Source organism: Lotus japonicus, chromosome 6, assembly GCF_012489685.1.
Source record: "Lotus japonicus ecotype B-129 chromosome 6, LjGifu_v1.2".
Classification (NCBI taxonomy): Eukaryota; Viridiplantae; Streptophyta; class Magnoliopsida; order Fabales; family Fabaceae; genus Lotus; species Lotus japonicus.
In genome coordinates this window covers 22,209,775-22,227,938 of record NC_080046.1, presented here as the reverse complement: position 1 = coordinate 22,227,938, position 18,164 = coordinate 22,209,775, and the positions used below count along the sequence as shown (strand labels likewise).

The following is an 18,164-nucleotide window of genomic DNA, read 5'->3' as shown; positions in this document are numbered from 1 at the left end:
CATTCAAAGCATAACACCGATCAATAGTGTGGCCGATCTTATGACAATGATCGAACTTGTGACGAGGCTTGACCGTCTTCTAAAATCGGCCACGATCACCACCATGAGTTGGATCACCTCCTTGTGCACGATCACCTCCCTGAGAAACCAATGCAGATGAAGCAACTTGAGTAGGAAACATTCCCCCTTTAGAGGACGATTTGGCTGAGACACGCAACAAAGTAGACCAAGTAGCAAGTGGGGATTGTAGGAGATCCCAATATATGATCATGTATAGACTAATACTTCATACGCAAGCCATATAAGGCCAGAAGCATGAAAAAGGATTGGCGTTGCTCAATCTCCTTGTTAGGTATGGCAGCTGGAGGCAAGAGTTCACTAAAATCATGAAGGAGACCATGAACACGACCCAAGTATTCTTCCATAGAACCATCTAGACGTCGAGGAGCAATAACATTCAGAAATTGGTACACTCCATATAAGCGTTGGGTATCGTTTGCATAGAGGACCTTAGCCTGCGCCCAAACAGAATCACAAGTCTCATGAGAACAAGAAATCAGTTTCAAGGAGGGAGTAATGGTAGACTTAATAAGACTGCAAAGTTGAGCATCAATCTTCTTCCATCAAGGATGATCAGCCGCAGCCACTAAATCAGCGTTCGTAGTGAGATGGTTTACATACTCTTGTCCCTGAAGCCAAAGTTTAATGTCCGAAGGCCACGAATCATAGTTGGTGTCATCCAACTTGTCAACAGCAAGGGGCGTATTGACATAGCTGGTGAAAATAGGGTTCTTGGCCTTAGGAGGAGGTTTTGCAGCTATGGGTCTCAAGAAGGGGAAAGATAGAGTCCAAATACTGTTAAACCAAATGGGAAAAGGTTAGATCTGCAACCCCACGAACCTGTAAACGTTGAAATAAGGCTGAATCTGGAAAAAGCAGAAGGCGGGCACTACGGAAGAAGCGATGGTCTAAACGGAACTTGGGCGCTCTATTACGCGCGGCCAAGGTGGGCGGCACGTGAGATTCACTCGCAGAGAGAGTGGCGGCGTGTGTGGGCACGTGGGAGGTGCATTCAAGTTGAAACCACGGGGATGGGCCGCGCTTTTCCTGGCGATCCTTGTGGGGTGGTCAGAGTATTTTTCAAGTGGGTGAAGGCGGCGGTGACGGCTAGACAGCGGCGATGTTGGCAAAAAAAGGGTTGTCAGAATGCGGCACGACAACGGTAAAAGTCAGAGATAAGAGGTGAATCCAAATGTTTCAACTACACAGCGGAAGTCATTATATATAATAGGTACCATAAAGGTACAATAAATACAAAATATTTTATTTCCCTAATTACATGATTATGTTACCTATTTAAAATTAATAAGGGATATTCTACTTATTTATAAGATATCTAACAGTGGGGATATTATTTTTGAGAAATAGTTAGGTTTGGAAAGATTGTTTCTTGATTCATTTTCTACGATGTAAAATCAGTGTTATATGCATACTTTGCCTTCCGTTTCTCATCCATTTGTGACTTCAGGTCGCTAGAGGCAAGATATTAGCTCAGTACTCATCTGCTAAGGATTACACTTTCTGTGGTGTTTTATATGCTACTTTCTTAATATAAAAGTTCCTTGGATGGGTCTCTAATGATAAATGCTAGTGTAGTTTCTGTATTATTTGGGTGAGGATTCAACATGCAATAATATCCAAAATTATAAATCTTTATTGTTGGGGCTTTACTGATATAGAGTTTGTGGTGAAAAGAATGCCACTAAAGTATTTAAGAGCATAAAATTTCTTTGGAGAAAATTATCATGACCAATTTATTACAGTTCTCTAATGCTTTATGGCAGAGGGATCAATAGTTACTGTAGAGTGTAAGAGTGCAGGCAACACAAGAAGCCTGACACTTGAAGAGGCAACATATACAATCATTTTCTGTAGGTCTATCATCCATGAGCTTGCACATGAGGCTGCAACAATAGGAGTGGAAAAGGAATGCTCAAATCCTTTTAAAGTTTCTGAACCATCAGTGACTTTATTTGGGCAATCCATATATGATAGAAAGGACACGCGCATTCGTTCTGTCTGCAAGTGCTCTTTAAAATCCCAGAAAACCAGATAGAGGAGGGTGGAAGCTGGTGTCAAATCCCCTTCTGGCAAAACTGAGAATGATGAAAATGTTAATGAGTATTTCAGACAAAATGTTGGGCTTCCTAACAAGGTAGATGGCATGAACCCGTCAAAGTTTGAATCAAAGTGCAATTGCATCATAATGTGACTGTGCAATGTTCAAGTTGTACTTAGAATTCCAGGCAGCATTTCTAAACTTAACTTTGGCCTATACGTGAGAGCTTAGTTAAGTGCTTGCGCGTTTATGGTTTTTATTGCTTGAAGACTGTTTGGGATAAAGCCACTACCAATCGGTTTGTGTTGGTTCCAATATATATTGTAACAAGCTCCACGTTATGTTTGACATAATTGTAAAGTTAATTTGTTTTCCTCTTTTTAAATTATCAGTAGGCTAGTTAGGGGCATTTTGGAGAAATGTGATGTGCCCCTCCACTTGCATAATTCTTGTTTTTTCTCCATCACTCTTCCTCTAACCAACACATGTAAAGTAGAAAATCATTAACATTCGCTAACTTTGTTGCTAGTAGATTTCTTTTCGTCCTTGAATGATAGCTTAAGTGGTAAGAGCTAGGGGACATGTAGGTTGGGTGGGGGGTCTAGAGATCAATCCCTGGCGGGTGCAATTTATCTTTCCGATGTACCAAAAAAAGTGATTTCTTTTCCTCTTGACTGGAGTGAAAACACATCTACGTGTTGGTTAGATGAAGAATTTATCCACCTGAAAAAAAAATCATAACATTCTTGTATCATGCCTTATTTATTTTTGTTGGTATTAGAGCTAAACCTTTTGAGTATCCAAATGGTTTAGAGGAAAAGAATATGGGAGAATTTTTGAAACAGAAATAAATAAAGATAATACAACAAGAAATAAATAAAGATAATACAACAGAATGTTTGAAAATCATGGTGGATGACCAAGTCCTAATGATTTTCACTATGCCAAGTTTTAACCCGGCCGGACTTCTCCCGCAAGTATTTGACATGACATCTCACCAAGTTTTCGAAAGGACTTATCTCACAAGTATTCATAAGACTTCTCCTTTCATGTATTCTAAGGACTTTTTCTTACAAGTATTCTAAGACTTCTCCTTCAGAACCTTTTACAAAGAGAGGTTTAGTTCTACTTGATTCTTCTGAAGTAATGATGTTAGAAATAAAGTACAAAACTCTCTAGTATGTGAGTGGTTTTTGACTCTTGATTACTGTAAGACGCAGGATTTTAGAATTAAATAAATAATTAATTTCCAACTCACGCATAGGATTCTGTTTAAGCGTGAGGGGAACTTGACTTGTGTTTGATGTTTGGATTAGTATTATGAAGAAGAAAATTTAGGAAATGACTAAGAATGGTACTATAGTCACTAAGAATGGTACTATTAAAGGCTAATCTGCTCTTAAAGCACTGTAGAAGCAGAATTCAAAAATATTCAGAGGAATATAAGAACTTCTCTTATTCCTTTCCATGACGAGTGTTTCGACAAGAAACCCTGGACTGTACGAACGATCGATTTTGATTCTCGGAAGTTTGCCGAAACCGAGTTCCTGGTAACTCAAGAACCTTAAAACGAACTGTAGATGAAGACTTTCCTACTCGGAGCTTCAAATGAAGTTTCCATCCGCATTGTCTTATTCCATTCAATGATACGAACCTTTCTTCAGAAGGAAGTTTCTGCATCTGACATTCGCTGCAAAAAGTAGTTTTTCGGGTTGAATTATTTCATACCGCTTTTGGATCGTTTCATTTATTCCAAAACCTTGATTCAAGTTCTGGAAACTTGACATCGGAAACCCACTCAGCATTCACGGAGTATTGCACAGGAAAAATCGGAATCAGGAAATATTTGTTTTGCCGCGTTTTTGACCAACCTAATAAATAGCCAAAATTTGAAATATCTTCATCATTTTTCCATGCTTTGGCCGTGGGTGAGCTTGAGGAGAAGAGGGAGAAGAGTTTTTTGCAATCCTTGACTGATCGTCGCACTAACAATTGCTATACGTAGGCCTCGAGGTACTTATGCTTTTCCTTACCTCTGATCGTAAATTCTATAGCTTTTCTCTATGTCTTTTTGCGCTCAAAGTTTTGAGCTTTTTGTAAAACTGTCCAAATAACTTGATTTCTCTGTCTAAACTTATTCCCTGCATGCCCAAGAGCATGTTTAGCGGATTACATTTCGCTGAATCTCGTCGAATCGCCGCAGAACTTCAATTCTGCTCAAATACCCATTTTTATGCTGAGGTTCCGCTTTTTGAATAAAAAACTCTCGACTGAGCTTAGCGTCAGTAGGATTAGTCGTCATAAACGTTGTTGGTATCGACCTCATCCAATTTGTTTTTCGAAATTCTGATTTTGAGTTTCCGAGCTAAAAATCTTGACCAAAATACCCCTGTTCTAGTTTTCGATCCGATAATTTTTCTGAGAGTTTCCCTGGCCTAGATATCGCCTAAGAATACCTAGGAATTGATTTAGATCGAAGAAAAAGTTCGGAAACCCTATTTTCTAAAGTGGCCGAAACTAAGTGTTATGGTGCCTTGTCCAAAAATAGTTTTTGGGTCTGTATGGCCTGAGCTATAGCGTAGCTCTTTCGATTGTCGAAATTTTGGTTTTGGTTTCGTGTTATTCCGAGTTCTGTAGCTCAAGTTATGCGCGTTTTAGCAAACGAAGTTCTATTGTCAATTCGTGCCTAAAAAGGAACTCTGAAGCTTTAAAAGCTTTCTTTCCGGTTTCGATTAGTGTTATTAGATAGTGTTACTTCTAGTAGGGCTTTTGTTGATGATTGTGTTTCCTTGTTCTAGGTTCGCAACTTCCATGCACAACTCTACTCACGAAGGTAAGGGTAACTCAGTTTTAGCGCGTCTTTGAGTCTTGCATGCTTTTATCGCACTGCCTGCGCTTGAGATGAATATGTTTAAATTGATTGGCATTTGATTATGACTGTTGTGCTGAACTGGGAAAATGTTTTCTGGAGGCTTCGACCGAGTGAACTTATTGAGACGTGTGTCTCCGTTTTCTAAGAGGCTTCGGTCGTTTATTGGTTTCTGTCATTACTGCTTTCGTGTGGATGTTTTGATTGTTGTCGTGGTTGATGTTGGGATGGATCACCTACTAAGCATGTGCTAAGTAGCTATATGCTGTGTTGATATTTGTACATATGCGTTGTCGGGTTGTATTGTGTGGCCTTCGTGGCGTAATGTGTGGCCTTCGTGGCGTATTGAGTGGCCTTCGTGGCAGATTAAGTGACAGGTCAATGGGTTTCGTACCAGGTGACTGTCCCGTCTTGCGAGACACTTTTGATTTGATATGTCTTGGTAGTAACACCTAGTCGTACTACAAGGCACTTATATGGTTTTGGTTGATATCTAATTCGATGCTATATTGTTGAGGTTGTTGATAACTGATTTCAATCTATCATTATGTTGCTGATATCTGATTAAATCTATGTTGTTGATATCTGATTTGATTTTATGTTGTTGGATATATGTTGTCATCTATATGAAATTAAGTTGTGAGCTTATGTGTCATGTTATGCACTTAAACTTTAATAGCATGCTTTTCCCTTTGATACGGGGTAATTGCATGGAGTTAACCCTTTCTATTTGCTATTTGTTGTTTGGGCGCTTAACGCTATTAGGCGATGGAGGACTGTCGATGAAACTTGACCTTTGTACGAGTCGAAGCTGAAGACTTGAAGATTAGTGGAAGACATGAAGAGTAGAGTCGAGTTTAAGGTTAGAGCATTGGGTTAGAGAGCTTACTGTTATTGGTTTAAGCTTGCCTAATAATTTTTAGGAATTTGCATTTGAGATTCGGGTAGGTTCCGATGCATTGCTTTCTTGCGGTTCCCCGGTGTGGAGATCGTAGGGAGTAGGTCGGATTAGGGTGTCGTGGCATAACAGATTCCTTGTTGGATCTGATTTCATTCGTTAGATTTGTAGTTGTGTTCTTTCGTTCATACATTCGGGAACTTGCCTTGTTCAAGGCTTGATGTAGATTTTTTTTACTGTTGGGTGTAGGCATTACATGTTTTGAAAACATTTCAAAAGAAAAAAATTACTCGCTTTATAAATCCTTTTGGAAAACATTGCATATTTATTTTATCAGGTTGTTACCGTAACCCCTGAAAATCGGGGCGTTACAATTACAATACTAAGAAGATATCAACAAAAGCTTTGAATGAATAAAGGAATAGGCTTTTGAGGTATAAGATTTTGGCTGTTTTGAACTAAGAACTTTTGGAATATTTTCTTGAGAGTATTTCTAGCTCCTAAAAACTGATCTTGCGTGAATGATTCGACGTTTTTGAAAATCTTGTTTCTTACAAATCTTGGCCCGTTTGGTACACTGTATTAGGCAGTATAGTATGAGCTTATACAATACATTATGAACTTATCCATTGTTTGGTGCTCACATTGTATTGTATAAGCTTATACATCAATCCCTTCTTATACATTAAAATGATGGATTATTTAATCCACCCTATAGATGATGGATAATGCATGATAAAAGTGTGATGTATAAACTACTTGAATATATTCAATCAGGCGCCACCAACACCACCCTCCACCACCACCACTACCGCCACCACCGTCGCTGCTGCCGCCACTACTACCGTTGCCGCCACCACCATCACGCTCCGCCAGTGCCACCATCGTTGATATTGTCATCGTTATCGCCACTACTACCACCACCGCCCTCCACCACCACCACCGTCGCCGCCACCACCGCAACGCTCCACCATTAGGGACATTGTTGAACTTGATCTTGATAAGTGTGTCAAACATTGGATGTTATAGGGCTCATATTTTATTATAAACGATAAGAGCCTTTGCAGACGATAGATGGCTTGGCTCTTTGTAGACGATGGGTTCCCAATATATAACGCCCCAATTTCTTGAGGTTTAAAAATGTAATATCGACAATAAATAAAGACAATAAATGCCATGATAGCAGCGGAAAAAGTTGTAATTAATTAAACCAATGCGAAAAGCCTCAAGAGCAATTATCCAAAAACCAAAAAAAGATATCCTTGGAGGTGAGCTTAAGAGTCAAACTCCAAGAGAGAGAAAAAAAAGATGAAAAGAAAGAAGAGAAAAGCATGAGCTAAAACGTCATATCCAGACATGCTTTTAAGAGAAAGAGCTTCAAAGTCATATGCATCTTGTTCACAAGATGAATTTGAAGAGAAAGAAGAAGAAGAGATAGAATGCACTGATTGAGGGGAAGCATTCCCAATCTATTGAGAAGTGCATCATTTACATGTGTTCTCACATGTTGAATTCATTCATTCAATCAAATTGTCGTGTAGCAAGAAGAAGAAGAAGCTCACTGATGTTGATGGTCCGAGTTTACACTCCCACTTCCAAATGACCTCAAATACATAAGCAACAACATAATGAAAAAAAAGCAAGGTTGAGCTGATTCAACGACAACATCCATGCTTATTCTAGAAGGAAGAATGACCTTGATATTTGAATAACTTTTATCTCATCTAATCCTATCAGACATAAAATTATCAAACTTTATACTATACAAAATTCAAAACAAACTCATAGAGTAAAACTTTAACTCGGTTTCGTTTTTATAAAGTAAATCATCACACCATTATAAAATTATTTTGTTGACTTACTTTACTCTCTAAAATCACATCAAACACTTTTAACTTGATGTTTCTGTCTCTATTGTTAATGGATGTTTGTGTCATTTTATTAGCATAAGTTATTCCACTTAAATATTTGAATATGCTGAAAATTCAGGTAAACTAAAGCAAACCAATTTTGGGCCCACAAAGTCGAAAATTGAACCTCCTCCTCCTGCCTACCTACCCAAACAGAACACAGCCACCTCGTTTGCATCGCCCGCTCATTAGCAACACTCTCACTCTCCGGAGCTCCCGAACACACAAAACGCTCCTTTAAAACCCCAAACAACTCCCTCCCTCCCTCATCGATTCATATTCTCTGGCTTCTTCCATTTTCTCTTCTCGTTGCCTTTTCACAACGATCATGGCTTCTCTCACCGCATCTAACTGCGCCGCTCTCAGAACCGTTAACTTCGCCGCCGCTAACCGTAAAATCGCTCAGATCCGTCAATGGTCTCCGATTCTCACCCATCTCCGCCCCCTCTCTGGTCTCCGATGCGGATCCAACCATTCGTTTAGCTCCTCCTCCTCCGGTATCCGTCGTACTTTTTCTCTTTACATTTTTTTTTTTTGATTTTGCCCTAAGTTTCGCTAATTCGAGACGCGCAATTGCAGGCGTGAGAGCACAGGTTGCTACTCTGGAGCAAGCGGGAACCGGAGCACCTTCGAAAGTGGATGCGCCGGTTGTTGTTGTAACCGGAGCTTCCAGAGGTATTGGCCGAGCCATTGCGCTCTCGTTGGGGAAAGCGGGTTGCAAGGTTAGTTATCCAAAATAATTGGACATAAACTGCCACTCGAATTGTCGAAAACGGATAACCAAAACTTTTGAGAATTCGTTTGTTTTCGTCGGGAGAGATAGGAAGAAAAGAGAGAGAAATTAAAGACGTTATAGGTGATTTGATTGATAGAGAAGCGAGAAATAGATTAGAAAATGAAGGTCAAAAAGGAGTGGGTGTGTGTATATGTATGTATCATAACTCGTTCGTTTTCTTATATCTCAATATCTGTTACTTATTCATAGATTACTGTTTTCAGCATTACTAATTCAGTTACTTTATCTTACTTTCGGCTAATTATTTGAACAAATTTAGAACATACTTAATCACGTAAAATATCTGTTCTGCCGTTGATTGATGCAATCACTGGAATTTACGTAAAATTTCTGTTCTGCCGTTGATTGATGCAATCACTGGAATTTTAGTTAGAGCTCTTTTCGCAAATTTCTGTCACAATTTAGGGCATTCCCTGGAATCTACTTATGTTGAAGTTTTTTTTTTAAAGTTGAAGTTGTCTACATTGCTGTATTATTCACTTTTGGATCATTGATGTTCAGTTGCCGGGCTTTGTGTTGTAGGTCCTTGTCAACTATGCAAGGTCATCCGAGGAAGCAGAAGAGGTTTCCAAAGAGGTAAAAATCTTTCTTCTGGAATTTGTGTTATTATTATTATTCTGCACATTGTTGCCTTTTTTGTTGTTGATTTTATGCCAATCTCATACTTGGGACTGTGATTATTTGTTTGTAAAACATGAGTCTACATTTTTTCTTCATAGGCAATATACTTAAGACTAAGATATCCTACAATATCAACCTTTTTGCTTGTATAATTGCTATCAAATTCATTGTGTCTCAAATATCTGGACTATAAGTTGGTGGCACAGCTAGATGATTGCCTCTGTAATTTTACAGTTTTTATGAACTTCAAAATTTGATGTTTGATGTTTGTAAACTGTAAAGTTCTATAGTGCTAAGGATGCAAATGTACAACTTATAAATGAAATGCATGAAATGATTGTAAAGTTTTATATATGATAATGCATGTTTCCGTGTCCCATTTCCCCGTCAAATTGTTGATCATTAACAATTTTTATAGTTTTTTTGTGTTCCATGATTTGTTCTTTATAAAGTTGTAAATGAAATTGATGAAGAAAATCGATGTTAGTGACTTAGAGTACTAAGAAAATTACTGCCGTGTTTTCCTTATGTAACTTTGCATTTTACTTTCATTTTTAACCTTGTGCATTATAACCAAATTTCTGTGTGGATTGTAGTGATCACATTTCTGACCTATTTTACATATGATGTCAGCTCTTGTCACCTGTATTATTCATACACCTAGTTTTCAAGCTAGATTTTAGTGACTGACTGAACTACATCAATTTGTTTTGAATATTTTATGTAGATTGAGGCATTTGGTGGGCAAGCTATAACATTTAAGGGAAATGTTTCGAATGAGGATGACGTGGAGTCTATGATTAAAGCTGTGAGCAGCTATTCTTGAACTATTAGATTCACCTTATTCTACCTTGGCTGCTTTATGACTTTCACATGTGCAGGCAGTTAATACTTGGGGAACTGTTGATATATTGATAAATAATGCAGGTAACTTGGTAAGGTCTTGTAGTTGTATTGTCCTCTCTCATTTTCCTCATGCTCAAATGAGGACATTATGGTTTCAGGAATAACGAAAGATGGTTTATTGATGAGAATGAAGAAATCCCAATGGCAGGATGTTATTGATATAAATCTCACTGGTGTTTTTCTTTGCACACAGGTCAGTGTGTTCAGATAGTGAATTTGTGTCAAATTATGATTTTCTTTTTAATTGGATCTGATATAGTGTTTTTTATTTTGTTTTTTTTTTCCTTGCCAGGCTGCCGCAAAGATTATGATGAAGAATAGGAAGGTGACGTATCAATTAATTCTCTCCCCCGCCTCCTTTTTTCTGTTTTAAGAAATCATTAGTAAAGGGTTTTCAAAGTACGAAAAACTGTTTAGTGTAGTTTAGTTTTTGCTTTGTTATTTGCTGGTTTTTAATTTCACTACTTCTAAAGAAGTACAAAAAAATGCCCACTGAAGAGATTGTTCCTAAAGTGGGAATATTTTTGTTAAATCTGATAAAATATTTCTTGTGTCTTATTCATTGATAAACTTGTACAATATATATAGATGTTAAAAGATATCAAAACTATATCTATCTAAATCTAAAAGATATAATCTAAAAGATACTAATCTATAATAGAAACTTATATTTGAACCATATCTCTATTTCTAAACTAAATCTTAATAATAATATTCAACACTCCCCCTCAAGCTGGAGCATAAATATCTAATGCATCCAGCTTGTTACATATGTATTGTATCCTAGGACCTCGTAAAGACTTAGTTAACATATCTGCAAGTTGATCCCTAGATTGAACATAGGAAGTCTTGATGACACCTGAGAGGATCTTCTCTCTGATAAAATGGCAGTCAACCTCTATATGTTTGGTCCTCTCATGAAAAATTGGATTCGAGGAAAGATACAATGCTGATTGGTTATCACAAGCAAGCTCCATAGGACCTAACTCACAAAACTTTAACTCCTGATGCAAGTGCTTTAACCAAAGCAATTCGCACGTAGCGTTAGCCATAGCACGATACTCTGCTTCTGTACTAGACCTTGCTACTACTGTTTTCGCACGTAGCGTTAGCCATAGCACGATACTCTGCTTCTGTACTAGACCTTGCTACTACTGTTTGTTTCTTGCTTTTCCAGGAAATTAGATTTCCTCCAATAAGAACACAATAACCTGTAGTGGATCTTCTATCACTAACATCCCCTGCCCAGTCTGCATCAGCATATGCAAGGACATCAGTATGACCCTTGTCTGTATAGACAAGCCCCTTTCCAGGTGATCCTTTAATGTATTTTAGGATCCGAATGACTGCATTCCAATGACTATCACATGGTGAATTAAGAAACTGACTCACAACGCTAACTGGGAAGGCAATGTCAGGTCTAGTCATTGTAAGATAATTCAACTTCCCAACTAACCTTCTATATCTCCCTGGATCAGGATATGGCTCCCCCTGATTAGGAAGAAGCTTCACATTGGGGTCCATAGGTGTGTCAACAGGTTTACAATCAAGCATTCCAGTTTCCTCTAGAATATCAAGAACCTCAATCCCAAGAAAGTATCGTAACTGACCAAGATCTTTAGTTTGAAAGTTCTTGAACAAGTGTTGTTTCAGCTCCTCAATACCCTTTTGATCATCACCTGTAATGACAATATCGTCCACATACACCACAAGATAAATTGATTGATTGGATGATGAGCGTTTAAGAAACACAGAATGATCGGCTTCACAACGAATCATGCCAAACTCTTGAATGACTTTGCTAAACTTCCCAAACCAAGCTCGAGGTGACTGCTTCAAACCATATAGAGATTTCTTCAACCGGCAAACCTTACCTAACTCCCCCTGAGCAACAAACCCAGGTGGTTGCTCCATATAAATCTCCTCCTCCAAATCACCATGTAAGAAAGCATTCTTAATATCAAGTTGATACAACGGCCAATGGCGAATGGCAGCAATGGCTATAAATAAACGAACAGATGCCATCTTAGCAACGGGAGAGAAAGTATCACCATAATCCAGACCATAGATCTGAGTGTACCCTTTAGCAACAAGTCGGGCCTTTAAGCGGTCCACTTGTCCATCAGGGCCAACCTTAATGGTAAAGACCCATCGACATCCAACTGTAGATTTACCATGAGGAAGTGGAAGAAGTGTCCACGTATGATTGGCCTCCAAGGCAGTCATCTCATCAATCATAGCTTGTCTCCATCCAGGATGAGAAAGTGCTTCTTGAACAGTTTTAGGTACAGTAACAGAAGACAAGGCAGACACAAAGGAACAATAGGAAGGTGATATTCTGTGATAACTGAGAAAGTTATAAATAGGATGAGGATTAAGGGTGGAACGATTACCTTTACGAAGAGCAATAGGTTGATCATCAAGAGAATCAGGGAGGACCGCAGCAGGAGGAGATGTTGGAGTTGGAGCTGAATCACAAGTCTCAACTGTAGAAGAAGGCCCTGATGTGTTTGATCGTCGTCGCTCATAAGTAATACCAAAACGTCGTGAGTCAATGAGTGGCACAGGTAATACCGGGGAATGAATAACAGGGTCAATAAAGTCCGGCGAAGCCACGTCGGATGCTGAGTCAAAGAATGGTTTATCCTCAAAGAAAGTAACATCCGCACTCACATAGAAGCGGTGTGTAGTGGGTGAGTAACACCGGTATCCCTTCTGACAGCGAGAGTACCCAAGAAATATACATTTAATAGCTCGTGCAGTCATCTTGTCACATCCAGGGGAAAGATTATGAACAAAGCAGGTAGAGCCAAACACCCGGGGAGGAACAGCATAAAGAGTGGCTTGAGGATGCAAAATACTGTGAGGGGCCTTATTACCAAGAACAACAGATGGCATGCGATTGATTAAATAACATGCTGTAAGAATAGCATCACTCCAAAACTTCAATGGTACTTTAGCAGTTATTAATAAAGTTCGAGCTGTGTCTACCAAATGACGATGCTTACGTTCAGCCACACCATTTTGTTGTGGTGTATGAGGGCAATTGGACTGATGAATGATGCCATGAGATGCCATGAATGAAGTAAACTGCGCAGAAAAATATTCTTTTGCATTATCGCTGCGTAAAGCTCGAAGAGTCTTGCCAAATTGATTCTTAATCTCAAAACAAAAGGTCTTAAAAACTTCAAATAACTCAGAACGATCTTTCATTAAAAATAACCAAGTACATCTTGAAAAGTCATCAATAAAGGTAACATAATACTTAAATCCTAAAACTGACGGAACACGACTTGGACCCCATACATCAGAATGAACGAGGTCAAACGGTGATACTGCAGGACGACTAATACTAGATGGAAAGGATGCCCTAACATGTTTTCCAAGTTGACATGACTCACACTCCAATGTCTTCAAATGAGAAAGCTTCGGAACCATTTGCTTCAACCTTTCAAGACTTGGGTGACCCAACCGACGATGTAAAAGATCAGGAGACTCAAAGACTGCGCATAGTGTTGATAGATGAGGTTGCATGTAATAGAGACCACGTGATTCATATCCAACTCCAATCGTCTTCCCTGTACTCCGGTCCTGTATAAGAAAAGAATCAGAAACAAAGGTTATCGAACAATTCAAACTACGAGTAAGTCGACTTATGGAAATTAAATTAAAAGGGGAACCGGGTACAAATAAGACTGAATCTAAGGACAAAGAGGAAAGGGGTGAAGCTTGACCAATGCCCATGACTTGTGCTTTAGATCCATCAGCAAGAGTAACACTATGAGGTGCTTTAGGAGGTGTCAAATTATTGAAAAGGGAAGGATTACCAGCCATATGATCAGAAGCACCGGAATCTAAAATCCACGATCCTGCAGATTGAGAGAAACAAAGGGTAGAATTACCAGCATGCGCTACGGTGGCTGAGGAAGAGGATTGTTGAGCTGCCTTAAGTTGAAGAAATTCCTTGTATTCACTAGGAGAAAGACGATGTTCCTCAGATTCGAGCTTTTGTTCAGTAGCATGTACCGAAGATTGAGCAACAGTGGCAGTTTTGTTCGGAAACCCAACTATGTGGTAGCAACGATCCTGAGTGTGGCCGTCCCTATCGCAATAGGAACAATGAAGATTGCCTCTTCCTCTACCACGACCTCCATCTCTACCTCCATCTCTGCCTCCACGACCTCGACCTCGACCCCGACCTCGACCAAAGGAGTTAGAGGCCAAAACAGATGACTCAGAAGCTGTGTGAGAATCAATCTCTGGTGGCGGAACCCTAATCAAACGACCAATAAGCTCGGCAACAGTAGGGATACCAGGATTTGTCAAAGTTTGATTCCGAATAGATTCATAGTCTTTATGGAGGCCATGGAGAACAAGTACCATGAGCAGATTATCAATTTTCTTTTTCATTTCCTTTACATCATCCTTTTCCAACATCAGTTTGACTTCATCACAAAGAGATTGAGCCTTCTTCAGATAGGATGGCAGATCTGTATCTGTCATATGAAGAGATGATATACCTCGAGCTGTCTCATAAAGCCTCTGAACATCATTAGCATAAAAGGTTTCAGCTGTCTTCCAGATGTCGTAACAAGTTTTGTAAGTGCGAAAGTGAAGCATCAAACTCGGTTCAATCGACTGCCATAACAAGGATACAAGCTGAGCATCAACTTTCTTCCAATCGTCTCTTTTAGTAGCATCAATGTCAGAAACCTTGGTAGAAAGATGGTCAGATAATCCCTGACCAACAAACCAAATGTCAACAGCATCACGCCAACTCAAATAGTTCTTCCCATCAAGCTTTTCCGAGGTAATTTTAGGAGATCCGGAAAAAGCATAAGACACCAAACTCTTCTTCTCTTCAGCCATGAGGAAAAGAGGAATAAAATACCAAAAAGACAAAGCACCAATAAACAAAATTGGGCAAACGATGAGAGACGTCAAAGAGGACGTCTAAACAGGGTCAAAACAGAGCACCTAAACCAAACCAAACCAAACAGGTGCAAAATAGAGCACCTAAAAGAAACCAAACCTGACTAACGATGAGAGACGGCACAAAGAACGTCCAAACAGGGTCAAAACAGAAGACCCACAAACCAAAAGTGGCCAAAACGGAAAGAGGAAGGCCGGCCGGTCACAACCGTGGCAGAACGGCGCCGGAAAACTGGCTGTAAGGCCGCGCGTGGATCCCACGCGCCGGTGAACCTGCGGAAGTGTGGCGGCGCGTGAAGGCGCGTGGAGGTCTGTTTGGCGGCGGTACTCCGGCAGATGGTGGATCGGCGGCCTCTGGCTTGATTCCGGGTGGCTGTGTCGTCACTTGACAAGCTTGAAAAATATGGATCAGCAGCACTTGCGGCTGTAACCCAGAACCAGAAAAAAAAAAGAACGCTCAAGGGAAAACTAGGGCTCTAGATACCATGTTAAATCTGATAAAATATTTCTTGTGTCTTATTCATTGATAAACTTGTACAATATATATAGATGTTAAAAGATATCAAAACTATATCTATCTAAATCTAAAAGATATAATCTAAAAGATACTAATCTATAATAGAAACTTATATTTGAACCATATCTCTATTTCTAAACTAAATCTTAATAATAATATTCAACAATTTTTATCTATGACACCTTTTTGTAAATGGACAACTTTAAATATATTTTTGTAGTATTTACTCTATTGCTGTCTTATTTCATGATTTGCACGATAGCCATTGGTCACTAAGCTCTTTTATATGTCAATCCTTGTATTCTTTCAGGGAAGAATAATCAATATTGCATCAGTTGTTGGCTTGGTTGGCAATGTTGGACAAGCTAATTATAGTGCTGCCAAAGCAGGAGTAATTGGCCTGACAAAAACTGTCGCAAAGGAATATTCTAGCAGAGGCATCACTGTAATTTTCTTAAATCCTTGCATTTTTTCCTTATATTGTCAGCTCAGTGAAATCAGCTAAAACTTGGTTTTTCTTGCCAGGTTAATGCAGTTGCTCCAGGGTTTATTGCATCTGACATGACTGCCAAGCTAGGAAATGATATTGAGAAAAAGATTTTGGAGACAATCCCATTAGGTGATCACAAGAAATACTTCAATGAAGGCTGTATTTTGTTGAAGATGTTTTTAACTCCTTAACTTACTATTTCCACTTGCATTCAGGAAGATATGGCCAACCTGAAGAAGTTGCTGGGCTGGTGGAATTCTTGGCTCTTAATCAAGCTGCCAGTTACATCACTGGACAGGTCATATATTTATTGAGTTTTGATAATGACTGCCTAAAGCGTATATCGGTTATGAAATTAAGAAATTAAGAAACAGATAATATTTATTGAAAAGCACATTATTTGATAGTTGATACATTGGTAGCTTAAAAAGATGTATGTACTAAAACCTGTATTTACTCATCATAGAGTGCTTATTCAGACTAGGATTACTATGTTGCAGGTTTTAACCATTGATGGAGGTATGGTGATGTAAGTCAGTAACGTGTTTCCCTAGCAACCTGAGCTGCTGCTATACAGTGATAGGTTGTTTCCTTGCTGAGTTTGCTTAAAATAGTTATACTTTGTTGTAGAATCTTAGTTGAGCTTATTGATTAAATATCAGGTTAGCAGAATAGGCATATTTCTTATATTTTATGCAATTCAGCCGTTTCGGAGATTGGCTTTTCCCGTCTTTGATGTATTTTGTGGGGAACTGGCAGATTTATGCACTGTGTTTGATTATTCTCTGATTACACGTGAAACTTTCACAGCCATTATTTAAAAAGCATTTTGCTTATATCGTTTTACACTTGTATTTTTTTTTTCTGTTTTAACAAAATTTCAACGCAAGCATGAAGCATTATTACTGACTGACGGATGAATGTTGAGGATTAAGTGGTCGCTTGCATAAATGTTTGCGTGGTTTATTAGGTCTTGATTGTTCTTTCTAGTTTTCTTGAACAATTTTAACTAGTCTTCACTCTTATTGTTAAGGATGCTAATTATTCGGGGAAAAAACAAATTAGTCGTTCACGTTTTAAAAGGTATATTTAGCTACTTAATAACTTAAACTTCCTAAAGTGTGTAAAATATTCATTTCATTACTATTTAAATTAACTTTTGCATAATTTATTAGTCACACTCCTGTTCAATTTTTAGGGGTTTTTTTTATACAAGTTTTAGGAATCGACTCCCAGGAATGTTATGAGAATAGGAATGTTATGGGAATTCTTCAAGTGTGAATAACAAATAAATAAAGAAGTTGATCGGGGAGCGACCAAACTACCCGTGGAAGGGGGTGGCAGAGAGAGGTAGGGGAGTGGCAAGCCGGCGATCTGGACGTTCCCGGGAGGGGTTCCTGCAAGGGACTCCGATGCTAAAGTAAGTAGAGGAATGAAGAATGTGTAAGTTAAGAGGTGAAGAGAATGAGTTACCTTAACATGGAGGAGGAGCCCTCCTTATATACACGAAGGGAAATTAGGGTTGGAGTCATGCAACGTCATGCATGACTCATACTTGGTTCATCCCGGGCCGTTGGATCCTTTGTCGCTCCCTGCCGCAAAGCAGTGATCCAATGGCCTAGGGTTCCTTGGGATCTGTGCCCCCAACCACTAGTACCATTGGGATAGGTCAACTCCTACATGGTGGGCCCGGTGATTGTCTTGTACTCAAAAGGGAAGTCTCCTCCGTCCCAAGCGGACCGGGAGGAGGTAGCGATCGTTTAGTGGGTGATCGTCCCATTAGGTCCACTCCGGTCGTCCGTTCAAGGGTTTCCTGGAGCGGTGGTCGTCCACGGGCGGTGGTGGCCGTTTCATTAGGTTTCCGCCCTGGGCCTGCTCTGGTCGTCCGTGCCATGGTTTCCCAGAACAGAAGTCATCATTGAATAAATGTAGTTGTTACTCTCACTCCCTCACATTAAGTTTCACCCTCCTTAAAAGTGCAAAAATACTAAAATGTCATTAATGAAGAAAAAAACATAACAACTATCCATCCCCATCCTCTCCTCTTTCTTCCCTCACCAACACCACTCATCTTCATCCCATATTCATCATATCTTCATACTCATC

General features: G+C 39.3%; 2 protein-coding genes across 3 annotated transcripts; one reads left to right on the top strand and one right to left on the bottom strand.

Annotated features, from left to right (window-relative positions):
• The first annotated feature begins 7,912 nt into the window (after positions 1 to 7,912).
• LOC130723556 (3-oxoacyl-[acyl-carrier-protein] reductase 4) lies at positions 7,913 to 16,894 on the top strand. The gene is made up of 11 exons (XM_057574658.1): positions 7,913 to 8,293; positions 8,376 to 8,518; positions 9,115 to 9,168; positions 9,941 to 10,021; positions 10,095 to 10,140; positions 10,218 to 10,312; positions 10,412 to 10,444; positions 15,879 to 16,013; positions 16,094 to 16,187; positions 16,274 to 16,356; positions 16,559 to 16,894. The coding sequence occupies exons 1-11, from the start codon at positions 8,125 to 8,127 to the stop codon at positions 16,589 to 16,591; spliced, it is 966 nt and encodes a 321-aa protein (XP_057430641.1). The 5' UTR covers positions 7,913 to 8,124; the 3' UTR covers positions 16,592 to 16,894.
• Positions 13,570 to 15,864, bottom strand: LOC130723554 (uncharacterized). 2 transcript variants are annotated; one of them, XM_057574657.1, is made up of 2 exons: positions 14,022 to 15,864; positions 13,570 to 13,710 (listed from the first exon to the last, which is right to left on the bottom strand). In XM_057574657.1, the coding sequence occupies exons 1-2, from the start codon at positions 14,986 to 14,988 to the stop codon at positions 13,673 to 13,675; spliced, it is 1,005 nt and encodes a 334-aa protein (XP_057430640.1). In that variant the 5' UTR covers positions 14,989 to 15,864; the 3' UTR covers positions 13,570 to 13,672. The 2 variants fall into 2 exon arrangements, with proteins under 2 accessions (XP_057430640.1, XP_057430639.1); XM_057574656.1 differs by having other exon boundaries at positions 13,571 to 13,710; positions 13,854 to 15,864.
• Positions 16,895 to 18,164: the final 1,270 nt, after the last annotated feature.

Excerpts from the sequence above, each read along its gene's own strand:
- LOC130723556 (XM_057574658.1), top strand. The coding sequence starts at position 8,125 with ATGGCTTCTCTCACCGCATCTAACTGCGCCGCTCTCAGAACCGTTAAC. Across the intron at positions 10,313-10,411 it reads GTGTTTTTCTTTGCACACAG|GCTGCCGCAAAGATTATGAT; the intron begins GTCAGTGTGTTC and ends TTTCCTTGCCAG. Across the intron at positions 16,188-16,273 it reads TTTGGAGACAATCCCATTAG|GAAGATATGGCCAACCTGAA; the intron begins GTGATCACAAGA and ends ACTTGCATTCAG.
- LOC130723554 (XM_057574656.1), bottom strand. The coding sequence starts at position 14,988 with ATGGCTGAAGAGAAGAAGAGTTTGGTGTCTTATGCTTTTTCCGGATCT. Across the intron at positions 13,711-13,853 it reads AGCACAAGTCATGGGCATTG|GACCGGAGTACAGGGAAGAC; the intron begins GTCAAGCTTCAC and ends TTTCTTATACAG.